General features: G+C 38.1%; 3 protein-coding genes across 5 annotated transcripts in view; 2 read left to right on the top strand and 1 right to left on the bottom strand.

Annotated features, from left to right (window-relative positions):
* The window catches only part of LOC143721168 (troponin I, fast skeletal muscle-like), a 492,195-nt gene that overhangs the window by 370,298 nt on the left and 97,052 nt on the right, over positions 1-24,845 (top strand). The window lies entirely within an intron of this gene.
* Positions 676-21,976, top strand: rassf8a (Ras association domain family member 8a). The gene is made up of 5 exons (XM_077211273.1): positions 676-983; positions 13,618-13,821; positions 16,140-17,104; positions 19,027-19,171; positions 20,651-21,976. Exons 2-5 carry the CDS (start codon positions 13,719-13,721, stop codon positions 20,770-20,772), a joined length of 1,335 nt encoding a protein of 444 aa, XP_077067388.1. The 5' UTR covers positions 676-983; positions 13,618-13,718; the 3' UTR covers positions 20,773-21,976.
* Positions 20,607-24,453, bottom strand: LOC143721098 (cytosolic 5'-nucleotidase 1B). Its single transcript, XM_077211274.1, has 6 exons — positions 24,207-24,453; positions 23,974-24,093; positions 23,756-23,888; positions 22,776-22,898; positions 22,500-22,663; positions 20,607-22,380 (listed from the first exon to the last, which is right to left on the bottom strand). Exons 1-6 carry the CDS (start codon positions 24,219-24,221, stop codon positions 22,117-22,119), a joined length of 819 nt encoding a protein of 272 aa, XP_077067389.1. The 5' UTR covers positions 24,222-24,453; the 3' UTR covers positions 20,607-22,116.

The raw sequence follows: 24,845 nt of genomic DNA on the forward strand, positions 1-24,845 counted from the left end.
TATCAAGCTTTGTTGTTCGGTTTTGTGTAATTACACAAGTAAAAAGACAATTAGAGCTCATAGCATTGTAAGCAGGCATGTTGTATAAAGTAGCACCCTTTTTCTGTTGTTTGTTATAATCTTGTTCTTGTCCTCTGGCACTGTTTTATTTTACTTTAGTTACTTTGTATTTTTACTTTGAATGATTACGTATCATTGTATTGTTCTGCTTCATGGCATTAATAATAAATACATATATATTTATATTAAAGATTTAAAAAAAAGTTAAAAAAAGAAACTCGTTGACGTCATTGTCACGTGGTGCAAATTACTTTTCTCAGTGCTGCAGATATGGCCCAATCACCGCGTGACATTAAGGAATTATTTTAAATAGAAGTTCCGTGAGTTGATTTCTATTTCTATTTCAGTTTGGAATCCTTAGCATTTAAATTATGTAAATTTCAAATAAATACAATTAAACAAAAAAAGTTTAAATCAGATCGTCGGACGTCAGGCGCCCTGCCGTCCACCAGTATTCACACAAGTCCCACCTCCTGTGACAGGATGATCCAATAGGAGCATCTCAACTGCTGCCTCTGATTGGACAGACAATGAGACATTCGCAAGAAGTACCAATCATAGCAAACAATGATCAAATTGAGGGCGGGACTTAAAGGAATACGGCGAGTGAGATCAGATGGTCGTGTTTTCCACATACTAGCACGGATGGAGCTGCTGCACAGCGAGGAAACTTTTTCCTGTGGGGCGGCGATCCCAACGGATGAAATACGCTCTTTTTCTCAGACTTGTGCGCTGTGAGCGAAGACAAAATACAAGATCATTTCATTTATATTTAGCGAACAGAGCTTTATAGTAAGACTTAACACAGGACAAAAAGCTGAACATTATAGAGTCCTTTAAATTATTGCACAAACTTTGGTCAATGTAACATCGTCTCGGACAAAAAGTGGATAAACATTTTTCTACATTTAGGCAAAAAAAAGGTAAGAACATTTTAATATTAATAACTGTGAATGAAAATATAGTAGTTATAGCCTAGTTTGAGGTCCGTCCATCATGCGCATTCAGCATCACAACCTTAAATATTTACAGTGTAACTTACAGCTGAAGTCTTAAATTTGATCTAAAGTTTTATCAGCGGATTATGACTTGTATTGTAAATTCGTTGTTATTTAACTAAAAACAGTATTTAAACAGCACGTCTTTAGTATTCTGTATACAAAAGCAGCATCATATCAATTAACATTAACACAACACGCGAGTTTACATTATGATCTCAGGTTTTAATACTGTAGTACTTCCATGGTGTCAATTTAGTACTCGTAGGTACTTTATATGTGAATTCAGTGGGTTGTTAACCAGTATACCTACATATATGTGGTTATATTATTCATCTATTTTTGTTGTTTTCAGCTTTTTGCCGCATAATTGTGTTTGATTATTTGATGTCTGCATCAGAACATTAATATTTATAGGACTTTTTCATCTTGTTTATTTGACAATATTATTTCTGGACCAAATCTACCTATAATCTAGCTAATTAAACATGAAATACCCTTTAAATGTGTCAAAAAAAATCATTACAATGTAAATTGAAAGTTTAATGGTTCAATCATCATGTGGTTATTTGTCTTTTATATTGACCGCACGATACTCATTCAGTTTCTTTAGTGCACTTTTTATGTTTCCCTCAAGTATGCAAATGCTTCACAGCGTGTAACAACTTTATTGAAAGTGGTACGATGAGAGATTATTAATAAACCACTTAGTCACGTTGACACTTCATCTAGTACCCCGTAACTCAGTTTTTGGCTGGTCCTTCAAAGCTAGCCTGCTGATCACAAGCATGGCAAAAGAACAAAGGCAGTATTATATCCAGCTAAACGTGCCATCCAGATGTGAGCGATTCTGCCAGTCTCGGCGTCCTAGCTGGGGGTGCGGAGGTTTTTTTGGATGGATGGTCGTGAGGGTCGATGGATATTCTCAAGTTTATTAAAGCACAGTCTCAGCTGAGACTCAACAAACTCTTGCTGGTTTGTAGTAAAATACCACAGTAGGTGGAGGACTCTTCTTGCCATCTAACGTCCTTAGAGAAACCTGGCATGGTTTATTCCCTTCGAAAGCTTTGTTTTCCTGTTACCTTCCATGAAAGCACCTCATTGTTTTGACTCTTACAGGCTAAATGTGCCAAACTACATGAAGGAATCAAGCATAGCGAAGTACATTTTAGGACACTCAAGGGATTTAGGAGCAAGATTTGGAGATTTCACTGTGAATTCACTCACTTTCTACCAAACCCTCAGGTTATTGTTTTACTGGGTTGGGTAAAAAAGGTTTGTTTTTCTTCCTCCGTCGTCCCAGATGGGAGATTCGGTGAGGACACCGTTCTCCTCTGTGTTTGGCAGATGGGAGGTCTTTCAAGGTTCAGTTTGATGGTGTTGTTTCTCTACTTTGCATTTATTTTGCACCTTCATTTTCCCTAAGGAAGCAACAAGATTCAAAACACGAGGTTTTAAATACAGTACGTATCCATACTCTGTTGTAGCTCATATAAGAGAAAACCAGGAAAAAGCTATACCTTTAGTATCAAAATATGTAGTTAAAAATAACTTTTCTTAGCCATATAACTTATGTAAAATGACCATAACTTCATGTGTTTGATTAGAGAGAGCGAGAGGGAACTAGAAACGTCTTATCTCCTTCAGTGGCCAGCTGTGTGGAATGTGTAACCTCACTCTTATCAGTTTCCATGGTGTCAAATCAAGGCCCAAGTCTTCGGATAACCACATGCATGCCTTCCATCCTCCACAATGGCTTAGTCACTTGCTAATCTGTTTTGTAACTTGACTATACAGTATTAGACGCTTAAAGGGATAGTTCACCCACAAATAAGAAAAGTCTGTAATTATTTACTCACCTCATGTCATTCCAACCCCGTATGACTTTCATTCGTCTCTGCCACATAACGGAATATATTTTGAAGAATTTTTCAGCTGTTTATGTACATATTATGAAAGTCAGTTGGACCCAAAAACCTCCAAGCTTCAATAAGGGCTCATTCTTATTGTAATATAAGAGTAGTTAATAATAGAGTAGTTTGAAGCAACATGATCACTTTATTTGAAGAACGAGTCAAAATGTGAGGCTTAAATCACTCGCACATCAAATCAAAACATTGATCAACCTCATACCTAAATGTCTTCTCTGGTCACGTACGTTGAGGTTTGACATTCACTTTTGATCTGTTCAATCATATTAAGTGATCGTGTAACTTCAGAACAATTAGAGTATCAAGTCTGGATTCATTTCATACTACTTTTATGTCCTTTTGGACCTTGAAAGTTTTTATCTATCTATCTCTATCTATCTATCTCCCATCTATCCATCCATCCATTCCTTTCTCGTGCCATCCATTCATCCATCCCTTTCTCATGCCATTCATCCTACTCTTTGTCCATCCATAGGGCTGGGGCGGTTACCGCGTTACCGCAATACCGCGGTCACGTGACTCCAACCGCGGGTCTGAGCTCGTCACCGTCATCACCGCAAAAAAAAAAAAATTGGCCTGCACATGTGTGCACGTTGTGTCTAATGACATGGATTATGTCTAATGATATTGTGTCTTACATGGATTCAAGGTTTTCTAAACAAAACTTAAAGGGGGTCGCACACCGGACGAGAAGCGCAGCGGCACATCGCGCAGCGCCATGTCTTTAAAATTCGAACACAATATTCTCTATGAGTGTACACACACCGGCAGCGCCATTCGGCGTCTGTCCGCGGCGCCCAGCTACGGCTCAAGACCTGTTCAAAATCCTGCCGCGCCACAGAGCGCCATTTAGCTACATAGTTTTATATTAAATTTACATTTATTTGTCTCAAATCGTCATTAATTGATATACTGGCTTCACCCTGTGCTGCAATATACATTTAGTTTTACATTCATTTACAGAAATTAGCTCCTTGAATGAAAATTGCTGATGTTATCGTATTTCATATTTAACGGCTCTGATTTTCAGGTGATATTCTCAATTCATTCAGTTAACGGACGCTCTGAGGTAAAGTGTGCAGACGGCAGACTTAGCAACGATTGTATTTAATTGTACAGTACAATCATAACATAGTACATACATTATCTTAATTCCATAATGTCCTTAAACATAACAATATTGCTGGCCATAAAGTGAGAAAGTACGCGTCCGGTGTGCGATACCTCGAGTTGTCCTAGACGCGGCGCTTCTCGTCCGGTGTGTGACCCCCTTTATCATCAAAAGATGGAGCAAAAATCGACATTTCGGGAGTTGAGGAGCGCAATGTTCCATGACAAATAATAACATTCCATTCGTATTAGAGATGCGCGGATGGGCTATTATTTCATTCGCAACCGCATCACAAAACTCATCATCTGTCCGCCATCCACCCTCACCAACGTTTTTTTATCAATTTTCGAAACCGCATCCGCGGCGCTGACTGTTTTAAGGTCTATGGGCGATGCGACGCGCTAAAGAACGCACCGGCGCTTCCACGTCCTCCTGATTATATGTTTAAAGCGGTTTACCGCCATACCGCGGGAAAATCTTGCTTTTCAACCGCGGTTAGAAAAAATCCATACCGCCCCAGCCCTATCCATCCATCTATCCATCCATCTCGTTCTCATGCCATCCATCCTTCTAACTCTCCAAACACTAATCTTTCTCATTTTATCCATCCATTCCTTTCTCGTGCCATCCACTTTTCCATCCATCCAGATATCCTTTTCTCATGCCATCCATCCATTCCTTTCTCATGCCATTCTTCTCTTTCTCCATCTATCTATCCATCCATCCATTCATCCATCTTTCTCATGCCATCCGTCCTTCTCTTTCTCAATCCACCCATCCATCTCTTTTCCAGCCATCCAGCCATCCCTTTCTCATGCCATCCATCCATCTCTTTCTCCATCCACCCATCCATCTCTTTCTCCATCCTCCCATCATTCTCTTTCTCCATCCACCCATCCATCTCTTTCTCCATCCACCCATCCATCTCTTTCTCCATCCACCCATCCATCCCCTTTTCATGCCATCCATCCTTCTCTTTCTCCATCCATCCATCCCTGTCGATATTCCTCAGAGTGTTTTCACTCTTGGAACGGTTTCAGCCGAGGCCTGCAACTAATTATGGGAGAGTGCATAAATTGCTAGTAATTACATGTAGCATGGCAGCTAATGCAAGTACAAGCAGAATAAAAGGTTAATCCAAAATAGCTCAGCAATAGTAGTGACACACTATCATTCCTCAAGAATTTAGATCATTCTATCTGGTTTTGGATAGACACTAATGCTGGAGCTTGAATCTTGTATCTTTTTTTTTTAATTTAAACCTTTCCTTTAGGGTTTAGCTCAATTGATTCTTAACAATCAAAAGTAAGGTTTCATAACACATATGTAAAGTTAACTTCCCATATGAAGGAACATTTGGAGGGTATATTTCTATGTTAGCCTTTATGCAGTTGAAGAAGAAAATGTGAGCTCCCGTACAAAATATCTAATCCTAAATTTCATTTTGGATTACAAGTTTGTTCAAATCACTAACACATAAGATCTATAATATGTTCTGCTTTTCTTAGCACGCCCCTCCAATTATTCTCTACATCATGGACAAAGCTGAAGAGAAAAATGCTTGCCAAATGCTTTTAATAAGCAGGTTGAAATGAAGTGTGTTGTTTATATTTACACACAGAATTGGACAAGGATTATGGTTAAATTGGCAGGAAAACATCGGGTATCTTACTTCAGTGATTCCCTAGGGAAAATGTGAATGCCTGAATCATAAATGCCTGAAAGTATGAGCAATGATAATAGGATATTACTCAGTTGAGTTAATTTGAGATGTGCAGTTCAGTAGTTAGCCTTAAAGACCCTACAAAATCACTGCCAGTAGAATTTATACCTGTTTTCTGTCTACAAACAGCCTTTCCTTCAGCTTTTCCTTCACTCCATACTAATAGTCTGAAAGCAACTACAGTATAGATCAAATAAATAGACATAAGTAGTTTATTAATGTGATATCCTGAGATGTTCACAATTCTTTGTCCTATTTAACACTATAAATATATGCTGTTTTGGCACTGTATCAGTCAAACTCAGTTTAGTCTTCATGTGGGATGATGTCATCATGATGAAGTCAGAGTTGGATCTAGCAGTGCCGTCACCAAATGGACAGTCGTTTACTCAAGTGCTTCATTATGACATTCACAAATGGTGCTTGATTGACTTCTGCGGGGCTCGTTTTAGACTAAGTGATCACTTGTGCTCAGCATGATGTGCAGATGTTTGAACGGAGTGCTGGTGGTGGGGTCGGCAATCAAATTTAACACAGTCTATTCCTGATTAAGATCGGTGACCTGAACAAAACCCTTCAAAGTGCCCAGTGTAGCTCCAGTACTTCTCAGTTTCCACACTTGACGTAGACATATGCTTGTGCTTTCATGACATCCCCTAGAATGAATAGCAGAGGTTGTGTTATAAATAATCATAATTTGTCACTTTTAACAGACAAACTTTACATTTACAGTTTTATTTTTATGTCTGTTAAAAGATGTGGAATATCTGAATGCTTCATTGGACGACTGTGGCTCTTTTAGTCTTACCAAGCTCTGTTTCAGGTTCTTGGCTTGTATTGTGAAAAAGACAAAAAATACTATGTTCTTGTGATCTCATTTATTGTTACTGAGATGTCATTGTTATGGAGGTCAATTTTTAAATGACACACATTTTGATATCACATCTATCACATCGGTTCCCTTGAGATTTTGGCTAATTAAGTCAAACATATATGCAGCAGACGTGAAGTCATCCGTTAACTGGGCTTCCTTGCCTCAGTGGTCGCTCCTGGAAAAATGTCAAAAGAACAGCGGGCTGCAGGCCACTTTTGCATTAGCAGGAAATGAACACAAAATAGCCCCTCAATGCATCTGACTATTGGCTGCAGGACTCATCTATTGTCTTGGACGCTAAAGGATAGTAAAAATGAAGGACAAAGTACTTATCTGCTCACCGAAGGGCAAAATGGAAAGATAATTATATGCAGCAGCATGCAACAAATCTCGCATCTTTGACATTTGTTGAGTATCTCTCTCCTAAATAGTGATGAAGAATTCCAAGTGGGACATTTTTGTATAAATTTATGGCCCAATTTAAAATGTGATTTGAATGTCCTCGCATTTGGCAGCCTGGATTCTGAACTACGCCAAGCCCTGAATAAATCAAAAATTAGAAATTTGGCAAGAGCCCCATGGCTCCAGTTGTAATAAACCGTATTTTTTCCATTTTGGCTCAGACAGAAGCATATGTCTCACATATGTCTCTTCACTAAACCAGAGACATTAAATGTACTGCCTCTTTTACTTCAGAAGGCACTTTTTTGTTGGGTAGTGTTAGTGCATGTATTTGTGAATGTATAATATTGGCTTGATAATTTTACTGCAAAGTAATACAAGATTATTATATCTTGTATGTAAATGATCGGGTTACTGTTGCAGAAATGGTAGAGCATGGCTATATTAAGGTCATAGGTTTGATTCCTAGGAAACACGTAGTGATCAAATGTATAGGCTACTGATGATAAAAACTAAGCCTTTTTGGATAAAATCAGTTTTATTTTTTAATCTCAAGCTAAATTAATGAATTACGTGTTCAAGTTATCCGAACCTTTAAAAAAAAAAGTCTATTTCATTGTCAGGTTTGGTCGTAGTAAAAGCAAGACAATAGAGATTCAGAGAAACAAACAGTTCCTTAATTCTAAATCCATTAGATAACACGTTGGAGAAACTCAGGAGATGCATAACAAAACTTGTTCAATATAGAAGTGACTGAACACTGAACAAAGATAACTAAGGGCTTAAATACACAAAGAAACAAGGATTGGGACACAGGGAAACAGGACCAGAACTAAAACAAAACACAATGGTCTCATTTATCAATTTAAATGTACAGAAATCACCTTACGGCAAGGTTCACATGTGATTCATGAAACATTCATATGCTGCCAATCCCATTGTACGAATGATCGTACGTTAATAAATGTCATATCAGGTTATGAAGCCTCACCCCTAGAGTTTACGACGTGGAGAAACATAACCCTGCCAAGAAGAGGAAGTAATCTCATGAAAAAGAAATGTATCTTACTGAAAAAACACCTGTTAACCTCGTAATTGCAAACCATTAAATTAATTTATTTTATTATATTTAAAATATTTTAATCATTCTTTTTTTAATTCTCTTTCTCGCCCTGAATATAGCTGGGTTAGCTGGCATGGCGTTAAACTATAAACAAACAAACAAGCAATTTAGATTATTCAATTACAAAGAATCTTCAGCTTAAGACTTAAAGGGGTAGTTCACCCGAAAATGAAAATTCTGTCAGTATTTACTCACCCTTTTGTTGTTTCAACCCCGTAAGACGTTCGTTCATCTTCGGAACACGAATTAAGATATTTTTGATGAAATCTGAGAGCTGGATCATTCCTCTATACTAGTCCATAGGCTTCTTCAGGGATTGAAACTTGTCAGCCCAGAAAAGTTATTAAAGACATAGTTAAAATAGTCCAAGTGACTACAGTGGCTCAATCTTAAGTTTATCAAGCGACGAGAATACTTTTTGTGCGCAAAAAAAACAAAAATAATGACTTTTTCTCAACTATTCATGTCCTTCTCTGTGGGCCTCGAGTTAGTTCACTAGTGTAAAAGCGTAGAGCTTCTGTTGTTGTACGTCACACGCATCACACACATGACCAGTGTCGGCCAATAGTGAGCCTAGGGCTGCACAATCAATCGAATTTCTAATCGGGATTACGATTACGTAATCGTTCAAAGCCGCGATTACAAAAGAAAGTCCACTCTGCCTGTGTGTTTTTAGAGCATAATTATGTTATGAGAGGCGAATCACGACTACTTCAGAAAACCCAGCACAATATGACATACCAGGCAGTGACGTAAGTGTACGCTGAAATAAAAAGTCTTTCACCTCAGAAAAACGGACTTTAATGTCCTGTCAGCCGTTATACTGTGCTCGTAGCGCGCACTCTTCAATTATAGCGCAAATGCGCCGGCGCGCGCTGTGTATCGCTTCACTGTATATCGCTTCACTGTATAAAGTGCAAAAGAAACTACGTGCATGCAACGTCGTTACAATGCAAATTATTAAGTCACGAAATAAAAGTAAAATACCAATAAATCACGTGTTAGCTGAGAAGGATTTGCATGCAGGTATGATTTTCATTCTATTCACCAGGAGCTGTTTCATTAACAGTTCTTGTTAGTATTGTGTATTTACCATGGTAACTGTCCTTTCAAAAATGCCACTTTGTTTTCACTTTGTGTTATTTTTTATATTATTAAATGACTGTGGTGGCTCATATCAACATTGTATTAACAAAAACTAGTTTGGGACTGCTATTTAATTGCTTTAGCATAGTCCTAATGTTTTTCTAGTCTTTACTATGAGTCATTCTTACAATGTATGTGTATGTTAAGTAAAGGGGAACAGTACTTGTGTGTGTTAACAATTTTTGTGTAAACATGTATTATAATATGCCTATATATATGCAATGTAAATTGTGATAATCGTAATTAATAATCGCAATTACAATTTCAAGGGAATAATCGGCAATTATGATTTTTGTCATAATCGTGCAGCTCTAAGTGAGCCTACGTGTGACGTAGCTCTACAGAATCGCACTACGTTAACTGACTAGAAGCCCAAAGAGAAGGAAATGAATAGTTGAAATAAAGTCGTTATTTTTGTTTGTTTTTGCGCACAAAAAGTATTCTCGTCGCTTGATAAACTTAAGATTGAGCCACTGTAGTCACTTGGACTATTTTAACGATGTCTTTAATAACTTTTCGGGGCTGGCAAGTTTCAATCCCTGATGAAGCCTATGGAGGAGTGATCCAGCTCTCAGATTTCATCAAAAATATATTACTTTGTGTTATGAAAATGAACGAAGGTCTTGCTTGGGTTGGAACAACATGAGGGTGAGTAAATACTGACAGAATTTTCATTTTTGGGTGAACTACCCCTTTAAGTGTGTGTGCTTGTGTGCAAAAAATAATTGTGTGTGCTTGCAGATTTTATTAGCGGAGGACGGGTGTAGTATTTCATTCAGAGAGGTGCTCTGTCTTGAAACTGTGGTTTTTGGCTACTGCATGCTTCACTTTTTTCAACGCAGTGCCCCATAGAGTCTGTAAATCGTCCCTGTCCCTCCTCTGGAGCCAAACTCAAAGCTTTATAAACATAATGAACGAATGAAAAAAAAACAGGTTTGTATTGATTTTAGAACTTCTTCAAAGAAATAGGGAGAGCGAAATACATAATGGTTTGAAAGTAGACTGTTTAATCTTGTAATTTTGGCATGTTAACAAAAAAGTGGCTTAAAATGTATTACAGCTTTTTAAAAATATTAATAAGGGGAGTTAAAAAACAAAGCAGCAGCTTTTTAAACAAATAGACTAAATGCAAAGTATTTCTGCACCTAGTTGCATCAAATGAAACATAGCTGGTGAATTTGATTCGATTTTTATATTTTTCCCATTCTAATAGCCTAAATAAAACTGTTATAGTGTTCATTTTTTTAAAAAATAAATATTTAATCACAAGCTACTGTTTCTGTAAGTGACCTTGGTTTATAGCAAGTAGTGGTGTAGTAGTTCTTTATAGTACTGGTTCTGTAGTAGTGGTTGTTGTTGTGGCGAGGGACTGAACAGAGGGCAGTGTTTGTGTAACACGAGAGGGAAAACCTTAATTTGTGTTTAAAAGCGATATTTGTTCCACTGTCATCGGGCTGAACCGATTCCTCTTTTTTTTTGTATAATCTCTCCAGCTTTGACACCATGAAATAACAGTAATAACAGTAATTAGGCTAATGGCATGACAGAGAAATCAGCCTACAAACACACACCTAGAGAAGTATTAAAAAACTCCCAAACGGGTGAAGCCCTTCTCTTTCTAGCTGGCTCCATGTCTACTATTGTAGTGTAGTTCGCGAACTATAGCAAACCGAACACTCCAACTCACTGTAGCCGACCACTGACAACCCTCGAGTTCGAGAGGGGGTTTGACACCTCTTATAGTCGAAGCGTCCCAGCAAAAGTGAACCCCTTCACAAGCCACTGCGCTCAGATGAGACTTCGAATGACACCGGTGACAAAAGCTTCGAAGCTTCGGTAGGCGTAACAGCACCACTGTATTGTCTTTGCTTAAATGAAGCCTTGTTGATTCTTGCCTTCTTGACTGCATTTTTGGGGTTTTTTAAATCACAGGTTTTGTAATTTATATCCTCTGCTCCTCATCCCTTGCCTGCACTGGGATTGTGTCTCAATTTATTTTTCATTTGGAGACAAAAGTGAGCTAATATATTATATTCTAGTTGTGTTATTGCACTATTGGTGTGTCCTCTCAATTTACTCTTTTGATTCCACTTTCTGATTTGTGAAGCTTGATTTATGTTGAACGACTTTGGATATTCCTCGAACTGTTTGCCTTGTCTTATTAACAGCACTGCTTCAATAAATCTGCAAATGGATCTCACGCCAGTCCCAGATGTGAAACGTTTTCTTTGCTAAGAAAATAAACTGAATATTCTCTGCAAAGCTGAAGATCTGCTCAGGCGTGCATGTTTGCCAATCCATCGTCCTCAAATTGTACCTGTTCGCAGAAGTGGGAGGAACATAATGTCAGGTCCAGCTGGTCTCACTGTATCCAGCGGGACGTCCACACTGCGGCCAACTGTTTTTCCATGTTATCCTCCTCCTCCTTTTCGCACCCTCGGCACACCTCCACAAAAAGCGCGGATTCATGGCCAATTCATTTCTTGGAAAATATGCTATTTTAAGAACGTGTGAGTTGTTGTTGTTTCAAAAAGACTGAATCATTTTGTAGACAGCAGTCCCTTGTTTTTTTAGTTTTTTTAAAAGAAGAGCTGACGAAAACTAGTCCAAAATCTGAGGAAGGAAATGTGTCCATCTGGAAGCACAGAGGTCTCCTGCTAACAGCACAGTCGTTTCCTTTTTACAAAGGTTTCCTGATTAGGAAAGGCTCTCTTTATAAAACTCGTCTTTGTTCCTAGCCAGATGCTTTTCAGATTTGTAAAGTTAATGGATATTTTAGTAAACAAAAAAGGTTAGAAAATTGTGTAAGTTCTTTTAATGCCTTTCTAACCACAAATGACACTTTGATACTTCATTAAAAGTAAACATTCAGTTGAGAACAGAAAGTACTGAACTCTTGTTGGGAATCAATCGTAAAAGAAAATAAAGCAGCAAAAGAATAGTGTTAAAGTGGTAGTTCACCCAAAAATGATTGTTTTGTCATCATTTACTTACCACCGTGTCGTTCCAAACCCCTCTGACTTTCTTTTGCTGTTAAGTTAAAAGAAATTACACTATATAAGTATATGTGTTGTGTTTTTCAAGTACTCTGGTGCCTTACAAAAGATTTGTGTGATGAACAGACTTGCTAAATGAAACACCAGTCAACATGATGTCTGACTTGAAGAAGCCATATTGTGCCCTTTTATAAAGTCTTGATTTTGTTTTTTGGGTCAAGCATAGGTTTTCATGCTTGAATGTTAAAAAGAAAACATACTTTTTCACACATTTTACACTCTCTTCCCAGTCTGTCAGTAACGCTTTTAGTTCTTGTCACTTCTCTCAATGAAGCCCCTTCTTCCGAAAAGCACAATGCGGTCTGATTGGTCAGCTGGATCAGTGTGTTGTGATTGGTCAAGTTTTTCGAGTGTGTTTTGGGAAATGTCACCCCCTTGACCATAACCAAAAGTTTCAACACACTACTAACGCAACTCAACCAAGCCTCACCTCTATGTTTGTATATGCCTTGGGTGGGAATTATTTATGAGGAATATTGTGATGCGTTTGTTCTCAGAAAAAAACTGAAGATTACAATGGAGGCGTTTCAGGGAGTTCAGAAACAGTGTGCACTGATATAGAAAATAACTCCCTTTGGAGTGACTTTGTGCTTTGTAACTTTTCAGATCTTTTTGCAGACAACAACATTACACACTAAAGAAAGTTGAAAATGTAAAAAAAAAAGCATAATAGAGCCTGTTTAAAAATGAACAAATTTCATCCTCACACACCCAGAACCATTCACTGCTATCCCAATTTTAGAATGTTCTCCTCTGATATAAAGTCCCTTTTTACTTTCTTTTAGAAAATATCAAAACCTTTGTACTCAAAAGCTTCAAAAACATATCTCATCCTTGAGTCTGTTGTAAGGAACCTTTCATTTTTCATGACAAAATGTTATATTGTGTTGATTTGTGTAATTCTTATAAACTTGCTGTTAATATCTGTATACTTTTATTTGCAAAAAATAAATGTAAAAAGCCTATAGACTAAACATGTAATATGCATTTGGATGACGTCATCGTTTTCACAGATTCACATTTTTGTAGTTTACACGGAGATAAGGGTGTCAAGTTTGCGTTTCAGGCCACCCAAAATGCATAAAAAGTGTTCCGTTTTTAGTTGAAAATGGTGTCGAGTAATTGGCCCCTAAGGCAGTGAGATATGTACATATCTTACCAGGTGTTTCCTAACCCTTGTTGTTCGTTTGCAGAGTTGCCGTGAGGGGCTGACAGCACCAGCGCTGGACCCTTGGAGCAGAACGGAATGACCTCACCGACCGGCAGCCCCAGACCCTGCAGAGTTTGACCCGGGATGGAGCTGAAGGTGTGGGTCGATGGAGTTCAGCGCGTGGTCTGTGGGGTCACAGAGACCACAACCTGCCAGGAAGTGGTCATTGCTCTGGCTCAAGCCATTGGTAAGGAGCCTCAATTGCTTCTTTAATATAATCTTTCATGTTTTAAGAAGTTGTATGGAACATTCAAATCCTCACCTTTATTTATATAGCACTTTTTACTATACAGATTGTTTCAAAGCAGCTTTTACAGTGATAAACAGGAAAATAATCATCATTGATGCAAACAAAATTCAAATCTGCTCTAATCTCAAAAAAAAAAGACAACAGTATCATTGATTGAAAACTTTCATCATTTATTCACCCTCATTGTATGGCTTAACAAACTGGACATTATCAAACTTGAACACTTAATGTTTTATGAAACAAATAATAAAACTGATTTAACCTAATTGATATTCATGATTGGAAACATAAGCCTGGTTTCATTACAGATTTCCACAAAACCTTTGTGATATTTTCCAAATGTCGATAAAAAACTATTGACTGAAATGACAGCATTTCCATTAACCGATGTTATGCGTTTCTTTTTCTTCTCACGATAAGTCATTCCAAAAAATAATGGCAACGTACTAGCCATATTTTTTAATCAATGAAGACGTAGGCGTGTTATCGAAGCAAGGAAAGCCCCTTATACTTGGGAGCGGCCACATATGAGGTGTTTCTGGGTGTTTCTCCCTCCTATCTGCTTCGAGGTCTTGATAAATTGTGGCATTTCTTTGTTGTTTAGAAATCCAATATTCCCGTAATTCTTTTGTCTTTAATGAGTTTAATAAAGAACTCTGTCTCGTTTTCTGTCCAAACATACCGCGTCATCTTTAAAGAATGATTGACTTTTACGTATGCCAAATGACCTGTAAATGCGGAAAAACTGTTTCCATTGTAGTTTTGTGAAACATTCCTTTTTCAAATTGCTTAAACACCTCATGCAAGCGTAAATACTTTGCGATATATGGGAGTTTTTTTCCAAAATTGACATGTTTCCACTGGGTGTATTTTCAATTCGCAATTTCAATTTGCTCAATTTGAAGAGTAATGGTAATGCAGCTATAGTTATAAGTAGTATTTAACTAAATATTTATTTTGCAACAAATAAGTACACTTGAAAGTCTGCGCACTTCTGCTAAGCAGACGTCTACCTGACAGTCAAAAGCGGCCTTACGTCACTGAAGGGCTTAGAGTGCCAATTGGGACAAGCCTTCAAACGAATAGTTCAATTAAATGAATCTTCTGAAAAAAACTGATTCACCAAAATAAGGCTTCCCAACACAATATGACATTAAAAGAGTGATAAAGAATTCTGTCATGCTACTGCTATTTGTTGAAAAAATAGGTCTTTACTGGAAAAGAGCTTTTACTACCAAAAAAACTACTCCCCAAAAGTGGAATGGAAGACTATATTGCTGACACAGATGCCATAAATTCTCAGTGATGCTGAAACCATCTGGCATCCAGGTTGATTGAGTAATCATCATCCATTTTATAATTGAAAAGAAGATTAAGTATAGGAGAGTTTGTATTGGCTTGAGACTAGTCGAACAGCTTGTCTGAAGACATCTGGCATATTTTAAGGAGTTTAAGGAGAGGCACAAATGCTGATTTCAGTTAATTGCATCACCAGTGGGACCCAAAGCAATTTGTTTTTGATATAAACCTGTCTTTTCGACGTCACCGTTTGATTCTATTTTCAGCTGCACTCAGACTGGTATAATCTAAGGGCCCCCTCTTGTATTAGTGTGAAACGCGCTGGTGCAACCAAAGTGCCCGCCGACATGGAAAATCTGACTCATTCTACTGAAAGAAAAAACTCTCAAGAACACCTCGATTCTTTCACAGTTTCGGTAATAATGTATTTATGTTTTTTTACAGAGGGTAAATAGTACAAAAATTCATTGCTCACTATTTCAAACACAGTATATATTCAAATAAAGTGCTCTAACCATATTAAGATAAATTATTTGGTTGTTTTGCCAAGTAGCAAATTATATGGTAGTGGAGCAGAGACGTGCAGAGTTCAGAGGCTCAAATGTAAAAAGGGGGAATCTATTACTATAATTATATATTTTTACGTAATTCCACGTCACCGTTTTGTCTGTTCTTGACCTGACAGCCTACGTTTCTCATAATAGGCCTGTAGATGGCACCTAGACTTAATTTAACCAACTAGGATAGCTTCATCAAATAGTAAATCATTATTCAGCACATAATATGAGGAATTTTCCAGCTTTTGAGCTATACGTTACTGTTTTGTACTATAACAACACTGACACCACTAGATAATAAAATAAGTCATTAGTCAGCGCAACAAATGACTGAGTGCAACTTTCATGGTTCGTATCTTAGTCTTACTCAGCAATGCAAACTCTATTCTTTTTTTATAGGTCGCACAGGACGCTACACACTGATTGAAAAATGGAGGGACACCGAGCGGCATCTTGTTCCTCACGAAAGTCCGGTGGCCTCTCTGAACACGTGGGGGCAGTATGCCGGTGACGTGCAGTTTATCCTACACCGCACGGGCCCCTCTCTCAACGAGTACCCCCCAACTGAAGGTCTGAGTCTTCGGGGCCCAGAGCGAGGCTTGCATCGGCAGAGCCTTCCACTGATGGCGAAGCTCAGAGCTCCAGGTGACCGTTCCCTCCGTCGGCGCGAGCCACGGCGCAAATCTCTGACCTTCACCGGCGTGCCCCGCAGTCTGAGGGACATCCTGAGTGGAGGCAGGCTCGGCGACAGTAGTGCCAAACAACGAGAGGTTTTAGTGAGAAGTGCCCACAATTCGCCGTCAATGTCCCCTCGCTTATCAGGCAACCGGATGGAGGATCTTACCCAACTGGTGAGGCTGCAAAGGGAGACTCTTTCCATTCTAGACAGCAGGATGGATGCATACGAGGGAGAGCTTCGGATGTTGACTGAGAAAAGAGTTGGACTACAGGATGATGAACTGTATGTGAAGATGACAGAGGAGGTTTCAAGGTTGGAAAAGCAGGTGCGAAGGAACAAGGTAGAGATCGAGGAAGAGGAATTCTGGGCAACTGAGCTCCAGATTGAGCGGGAGAGCGAGAGGCAGCTGCAGGAACGAATCCAGGAGTTGAGTAGTCGGCTGCGCAGCTGTGAGGGGGATCTGGATCAGCGGCTGGTGTCTCTGCAGGGTGTACAGGCAGGGATAGAGGCTCAAAGGCAGCGTAAGGAGACCAGAGAGACTCAGCAGGCCAGTGAAGGGGAAGTGAAGGCTAGACTTCAGAGAGTGAAAGCAGAACTCAAGGCTCAGGCTCAACACACGGCCCAGCTTGAAAACAGCTCAAGAGCTGTGGACCGCTCACTCGCTGAGTCGTGCAAGAGAATGCAGGTACGTCAAGGTTAGCTCAAAAATGTAGTTAATCCATATGACATTTTCGAAATGAAGAAATGGCAATCAATGGTCTTGTGCTTCTGATTTCTGCTATAAAGACAAGCATTGCTTTTCATTAATGTACGTTGCATTCTGGCTGCAAGGAAGTCTACCATACCCGGATTAAACCATTTTCGATTTCCGTTCAGCTTAGTGGTAGTTGTTCAGCTGGGGCAGGATCCCCCAGAAGTATGCAATTTTAATTCAGACATCTTTGCCCAGAGATTTACCTCAATTTGCAGTCTGGCTGAGTCGACGCTAGCTGCCTAATGTCAGATTTTGCCGATTTTTTAGCTCAAGACTATGAATCCATCCAATCGGAGGATACCAAACAATTTTAGAACACATTTTTTTTAATTTATCATGCGTCTCCTAACAATGAAATGCATGTTTCTGTGTGAGTTTGTTGTGTTCGGAATGACCTGAAAGTCTGAAAGTGTGTGAATCTCATCTCGTTTAGTGTATTAGAGAGTTTGTTATTAGTTTAGTTTTTCTCTGTAACCATTTACAAAGTTGGCAACTGTATGATGCTTTATATTTTAAAATCTCGGTTTTAAAAGTCAGGTGATGTATTTTAGCCTTAAAGGGTTAGTTCAGTGAAAAATATAAATTCAATCATAATTTACTCACCCTCATGTTGTTCAAACCCGTAAGACTTTCATTCATCTTTGGAACACAAATGAAGCTATTTTTATGAAAACTGAGATATTTCTGTCCCTCCATTGACAGCTACGCAACTACCACTTTGATTGCTCAAAAAGTTCATAAAGAGTTTGTAAAACTAAGTAATCATATGAATTGAGCTACTTTGTCCAAATTTTCTGAAGAGAAACGATCGCTTTATATAATGAACAGATTGAATTTAGGCTTTTATTCCCATATAAACATTCAACAACTCACACATCAGTTGTAGTAAACGGAAGCTGTGAGAACCAATGAGGTTCATTCTAGTGTTACGCAGCACGTTTGAGTTTCAGCAAGAAACCAATGAGGTTTGTTCTCGTTACGCAGCACGTTTGAGCTTCTGCGAGATGTTTGTTCTCGCGCGTCAAGCACGTTCAGTTGGCCTTCTGTTTATGTTCGCTGTTTATATGTGAATAAATTTCTAAAATGAATCTTTTCATCTTATAAGCGATCGTATCTCTGCAGAAAAGTTTGACTAAATCGCTCAACTCATATATATTATTTCTACGATCTCTTTATGAACTTTTTAAACAGTTAAAGTAGTAGTTGCGTAGCTGTCAATGGAGGGACAGAAATCTCTTAGATTTCATAAAGAATATCTTCATTTGTGTTCTGAAGATGAACAAAATCCTTATGGGTTTGGAACGACATGAGGGTGAGTAAATGATGACAGAATTTTCAATTTTGGGTGAAATAACCCTTTCAACGTGTTGACAATGGTGTTTAATAGCATTATCTGAAGGCTCCACAAGAACGTGCAAAGTCTTTCATTAGCAATTAGCCTGAGCTGTGATGTCAAAGGCAGCAGGGAGCATTTCTACTTAACACTTTTAAGAGCCATCCAAAAAAAAAAAAATTCTGCATCTACCAGCAGGGACTTACTGGACCAGTCTAACCAGCCGAACCTTGACTTATTAGTGTCCCCCATCAATAAATGGTGAACTAGACTAGCACCAATCTGGCATTAACTAGCATAGAAATTCATGCTGCTCTTATCAGCAGGATTCTGTCTAAAACTATGATTGCTGTAAATACAAAAATGACGCATGTGTTTGGATTCTTGAGCTAATCTTGTGGAAGTACATTCATGGAGAATTGTTACTAGCCAGTTGCTATTGCATTGCTGCAGGCTGATTGCCAGTTGCAACGCTACACAAACATTTCATTAGTACCCTCTCCCTTTCTCTTTCCACCAGGAGAGTCACTATGAGCTGGAGCAGCTGACTAAAGAGTTGAGGCAGGTAAACCTACAGCAGTTTATTCAACAAACAGGCACCAAAGTCACGGTTCTGCCCGTGGAGCCTGGCGATGAGGACTCTAGCAACACAAGAGATGATAAAGGTATCAGTTTTACTGACAACATATCCAAAGCCCCATATCAGAACCAAATAGTCTGCGGTTCAGATTTGCTCCATGCAGAATGGATACTGTTTGCTTTCAGCATGAATGACAACAAGACCTCAACCATAATGAGTAATGAGTGCGTTTTAGAAAGTGTCATTAATAGCAAGACCACATCTGGTTTCAATTTAGTGCAGTGCCAAAACTGCAGGCCCTTGTAGTATCTGCTTTTTAAAAAGCAAAAAAAAAAAAAGGGTTTTGTGGGTAGGACAGCTAAATGTTTTTTTTCCTGTAAACCGTATAAGGTTGAGGGCGATTGAAAAGCACTGCTGAGAGCTGTGCTGTGACAGATTATAGTTGCAATGATTGACTCAACAGTCCTACCTCTGTCATTTACTCTGTCTAGTACAAAAAAATCTGTTATTTCTTTTTAACTTTACTGACGTCAATCCTGGACTGGGAAAAAAAGCATTATAGTTGCAAGCTTTCTGTTTGTAGATGTCACTAAGTTCAAAGTGATTTCTTTTTGTTTTGTTTATATTACTAATCCAAAGTGCCACCTTGTGGATGGAGTTGGTATTTTAAGTGTTATTTCTGAAGTCATGGCCAAACAGTTTACAGCAATGGTGCCCAATCCTATTCCTGTTGAGTTACCTTTCTGCAAAGTTCAGCTCTAACCCTGATCGAACACAACTGAACCAGCCAATTAAGATCTCCAGGGTTTGAAAAATCACAGCTGAAATCCACCCTTCTGATGGGATCAGGATAATCCTGTTTTTTTGTTGTTGGATCAAATAGATCCCAAACCGAGTTCGAAGTTTTGAAAAACCCAAAGGGCAGGTTTGATCCAGATCAAATGTAAGTTCGGATTACATGCTCTGATCTTAGTTTGGAATCCCTCTTTTGCTTTTGAAAAACCCATTTCCAAGATTTGATCCAAACCCTGATCCGAAATCCCACTGGATTAATTTTTAAAACCTGGGCCCAGGAGAACTTGATAAATACAGTTGGATCTGAACGCAGATAGGTAGATCTCCAGGAACATGCTTGACACCATTGGTTTACACTATCCAAAGGCTTGGCTACATAGGAATTAAATATTAGCCTGCATACTACTTTTTGCTATCTGATCAAATGATGAGTCATTTGTCACACTGGAAATGCATCAAGTGCATTGCATTGTGAAATACACTCAGTGTGCCCTGCTGTATTTGCATATTTCATGTACTCAGAAAAGTGGCATACTATGCATTGTATATAAAGCAGAAATAGTAGTGTGATATTCATAACAAGCAACTGTTCTTGTAATAAAGAAAAGTTGTATGCAAATATCTGTTTTTTCAGTTAAGAGTCCATTCTTCAAATTTCCCCATTGACCTTGATTATACCTAATATTCTTAAGACCCCTGTTAGTGAAATGAGATATTAGACAAAGTTCTTTAATAATATGTAATTTAATAGTTTTCTTTCATTTCCCAGACTTCGCTGCATTAACTGGCTCGCTGAAACGACCGGGTTTATCTTATCCTTTGGTTGGCAGCATCCGTGGACTACATAGTCCAATCTCCTCAGGTTTGAATCCTGAAGGCATCTACGTTTGAGCACCATAAATCACTTCAGATTTTTAAAAAGCTCTCCCTATATGTTTTCGGCTGAATTCTTTTATTCTTAGCTACAGCAGACATTCTCAGCATAAATGAGAACCAGTGGTAAAACACCTTCAAGTAGTTTTTCAATACTTGATCACAAAGAACTGTATACCATTTCAAAAGTATTCTGATCATTGCAGAGTCTACTATTTGAAAGTGGTACCTGTAGCCCTCACACAAAAACTACCAGATGAAGGATGAATTACTTTGGAAGCTTAAATATATTTTTGTATTATTATTTTAGCCTCTGAAAATGTTTGTATGAATGTGCAACTTTCGCAATTGTGTTTACTTTTAAGTAGTAGAGATCAACCTGTGATTTCAAACCTGTGATATTTACGTTTATTGTTTTTTTTTACATGTCATACTGTGGTTGATTTTTATGTTTATCAATCTGTAAGTGTTTTACTATGTTGAGCCAAAGAACAATCACCTATGTTAGTTGCAATGTTACTGCATGACTTGAAAATATCATACTCCTTGCTTTACTTTAACCAATGTCATTTTTGTCAATATATGCATAAAATGTTACTGATATTGACAATTACACAAGTATTATTGCTTGAAATGTACTTTTACTCTTAAAGGGATAGTTCACCCAAAATGAAAATTCTCAGCCTAGTGTCGTTCCAAACTTGTATGACTTTCTGTCTTCTGTCGGACACGAAAGGAGACATTTAAAAAATATATATCAGTGTTTTGAGACTTCATTTTGAGTCAACTATCCCTTTAATATTATTACATATATTTTACATAATTTGTTTCAGCCAAAAAATGAAATCACAGCTATTTAGCTGACTGTAGTGCCTTACTGAAATCTAACCGAAGCCATGTTAGGATCAAGTTCAATGATGGTGCAAGCATGTTAACTATTAGATTTTGGTATTTTCAGTGTGTATGTGTGTATATATATACATATATAAAATCCGTTAAGATGTTTAATGCTCAAATTTGCTTACATGTTGTCTTGTACTTATGGCTGCATTTGGTTTCAGTTGGGGGTATCTAAACTTGTTTTAAATTGTTTCCTACAGTATGTGGAGTTTGCTAATTGTCAACCATTTACTATATATATTTTTTTGTAAACCGTTCATATAAACCCCTGAACATCTATATATAGCGATGTGAATAACTATTAAAGCCAAATCACCTCGTATGAATGCTCCTTATTTTACAACATAATCCTTTTGAGTAATAAATACAAAGTCAAGTGTAACAGCAAGAGAACAGAATTGGCACCTGATTAAAATAGAAAGGAAAGCCACACTTGTGTGTCCAGCCTAGTGCTACTGACTCTCAGGAATGGGAGGAAAAGTCGTGAAGGCCACCGTCCAACAGTATGTGAGGTTTAACTACAGCCAAAATGGGGCTGCAAGGAGCTCCAGCAAGACAAAACGCCTCGTCCGCATCCAGACCCCATTCACGAAGAGTTTTTAGGGCAGTGGCACAGATGTTTCGAGAGCCCCACACGGTTAAGACACATGTGCAGAGAGGGCTGTTCTCATGCCCGAACCTTCTCCTCATCTGACCAATCAGAACGGCAAACTCCTTCATGCAGATCTGATAACATAAGACTAGGTTAATAAGACTAATGGTCCTAAATTAAAAAAACAACAACATAGTATTAGAGCAAAAAATATGACATTAAGTTGTGGAAATACAAATATTACACAATTTGCCTTTGCTGCTTTGAAGGTCTCTATTTGGGTTTCACTGAATCCAAAATCTGAAAGACTACCAAGTGTATCCTCAGAGAAACCGATAACGTCACCAGAGAAAATGACTTTCAGCCTATTGAGGACGTGATGATCAGCCTGATCATACAGCAAAGCAGCTGGAATTCCTAAACTCAACACAATGTGCAAACATTAATGTGTTTTAATGACGTTTTAAAAAATCCTGCAATAACTTTAAAAATAATTAGTTAAATATTCATGCATCTCGAGATGATCTACCAGTATGTATAGCATTATAGACAGCATCCCTGTCAGTAGAGACGAACAGCTTTACTTTGTTTGATTGAAGAGTATGTATGAGTTCTTCCTTTTTGCAAAAGTAAAATTTGCCTATTTCTAGACCTGGTGATAGAAAAAAAGCAAAGAAATATAACCACATAGCAATAAGCATATATTTGAACAAAAAATGCACATGAATAGGGCGTAAAAAAATAATAAAATAATAATAATATATATATATATATATATATTAAAAGTATTAACAGCACAAATACCATGTTTTTATTTTTATTATTATTATTATGAGACATCTTAGATATTTCGATTAATTACGTGACACAAGAATAGCATGAAAATGTGATAATTTTAAACATTATCACTTGCCAAGAAAAAATTATTCTTAGCCCAAATTTCTTTTAATTATGTTTCACACGTTACAAAAATAGACAATATCTATAAAATAACAATTAATAAAAAGCCAAAACTGTTAAAAAAAAAAAATCTGTAACAGGATTGCAAATAGTCCCCAAGGTGACAAAATTTGCGTTTGCAAGGAAAACCTTTGCGCTCCCTCATAAAAAGTTGTGTTTGCTCACAGAACTTTTGTGTTGTTTGCAAGAGAACGCAGTTTCTCGACGGGGAAGAACGCAAACATGTTGCAAGGGAATGGAAAGTGTCTCGGGGGAATGCACACATTTTGCGAGCGAATTTTTTTCGGGGAACGCAGATTTTGCGAGCGAACAGTTTCTCAATTCTCAGAGGAAAGCACAATATTTGCGAGGATGCAAAAGCATTGACAAATTTTTTTCTCTCCCATCTCATATTTTTTCTTCCCAATGTCCCTTTAGGGCCTCTGTACAAATAGCAAGGCTGAATCATATTAAATATTACACGTTTTTAGGTGCACCTAAAATTAGGAAATAAGATTATTTTTTATAAGTAAGTGTCATATTAAAATTGCCTTGCCAGAGTGAACTTACCATAATGCTTTACACTCTCAACTATCTTCATTTTTAATTCTTCTGAACACTCCTTTGCAATGAGGATCACTTCAAAAAGCAAAGATTCAGTCTTGTTCTGGTCCACAAGTCTCTCATTCACGGTTTGCACAGCCTGTAAACAGTAAACATTTCAAAATCATGATACATCTTATCTGAATATGGCCATGTACAGTATCAAATAATAACTGTATTTCTACCTTAATAAACGTGAATGCTCTGCCTTTGGGTAGTGCATCTGTGTTTGTAGACGTTGAGAGTTTGTCCAAGTCAAATAGGTCATTATATTGCAGCGCAATCATAAGAGGACCTGTGCAAATCTGTAGAAACAGAGTAGATTAAATCATGAATGAGTGTAAATCAAGCGCATTATGAAGTTACGTCGATTACTGCAGCTCTCACTAGCGGACAGTGTAGTAACTTGTGACTTTACCTTGTTATCCTCCATTCCCGTCAAAACATCCGTCCTTCGCCTACATTAACAGATGCGGAAGTGGAGAAAATCTTACGACCGTAACGTCAACAAAAACAAAACAAACCTGCGCCTAGTTTAGCATTACACGGACACTTATAAAATACGTTTGAAATGGCGTAATTAAAAAGTGAAACGAGAGTCGTCTACACGTCCTTCCCGCCAGCTGCACGCAGCTGCTTGTTCTATAGTGAACTTTCACTGTGATAATGTCACCCGCCGCCGCCTCGCGCTGCGGAGCGGCACAACATCAGTCTCATCAGCTTTGCTTGATTAATATACCCATAATTAAAAAGCTGCATCTTATCACGCTGTCATATAAACAGTCATGATACCGATTTGGCAAGAGCAGAAACTTGCTTTATTTCGAAAGTATAACTAACGTTAGCCTTTCCGTAAGTGAGTCAAATGTTGATTCAGTAACCACACCTATATGATGCGGTAGGCCTGGAAGCGGGTTTCCGCGCCACGGATTAATAAACAAAATTATAAAATAACTGCGACTTTAATTTCTCGCAATTCTGACTTTATAACTCGCAATTGCTTCCACACGGTATCATCGATATGTCCCTTTTTTTATTTAGACAAGGTGGCAACCCT

Source organism: Siphateles boraxobius, unplaced genomic scaffold, assembly GCF_051911475.1.
Source record: "Siphateles boraxobius isolate OS27281-9 unplaced genomic scaffold, OSU_SipBor_1 65, whole genome shotgun sequence".
NCBI lineage: Eukaryota > Metazoa > Chordata > Actinopteri > Cypriniformes > Leuciscidae > Siphateles > Siphateles boraxobius.

What these genes read in the sequence shown, in the direction of transcription:
- rassf8a (XM_077211273.1), top strand. Translation starts at nt 13,719, where the DNA reads ATGGAGCTGAAGGTGTGGGTCGATGGAGTTCAGCGCGTGGTCTGTGGG. An exon ending in TGCTCTGGCTCAAGCCATTG is followed by an intron (nt 13,822 to 16,139) that starts GTAAGGAGCCTC and finishes CTTTTTTTATAG; the next exon opens with GTCGCACAGGACGCTACACA. An exon ending in CAACACAAGAGATGATAAAG is followed by an intron (nt 19,172 to 20,650) that starts GTATCAGTTTTA and finishes TTCATTTCCCAG; the next exon opens with ACTTCGCTGCATTAACTGGC.
- LOC143721098 (XM_077211274.1), bottom strand. An exon ending in CTATAATGCTATACATACTG is followed by an intron (nt 22,664 to 22,775) that starts GTAGATCATCTC and finishes TGTTGAGTTTAG; the next exon opens with GAATTCCAGCTGCTTTGCTG. An exon ending in AGACCTTCAAAGCAGCAAAG is followed by an intron (nt 22,381 to 22,499) that starts GCAAATTGTGTA and finishes TTATGTTATCAG; the next exon opens with ATCTGCATGAAGGAGTTTGC.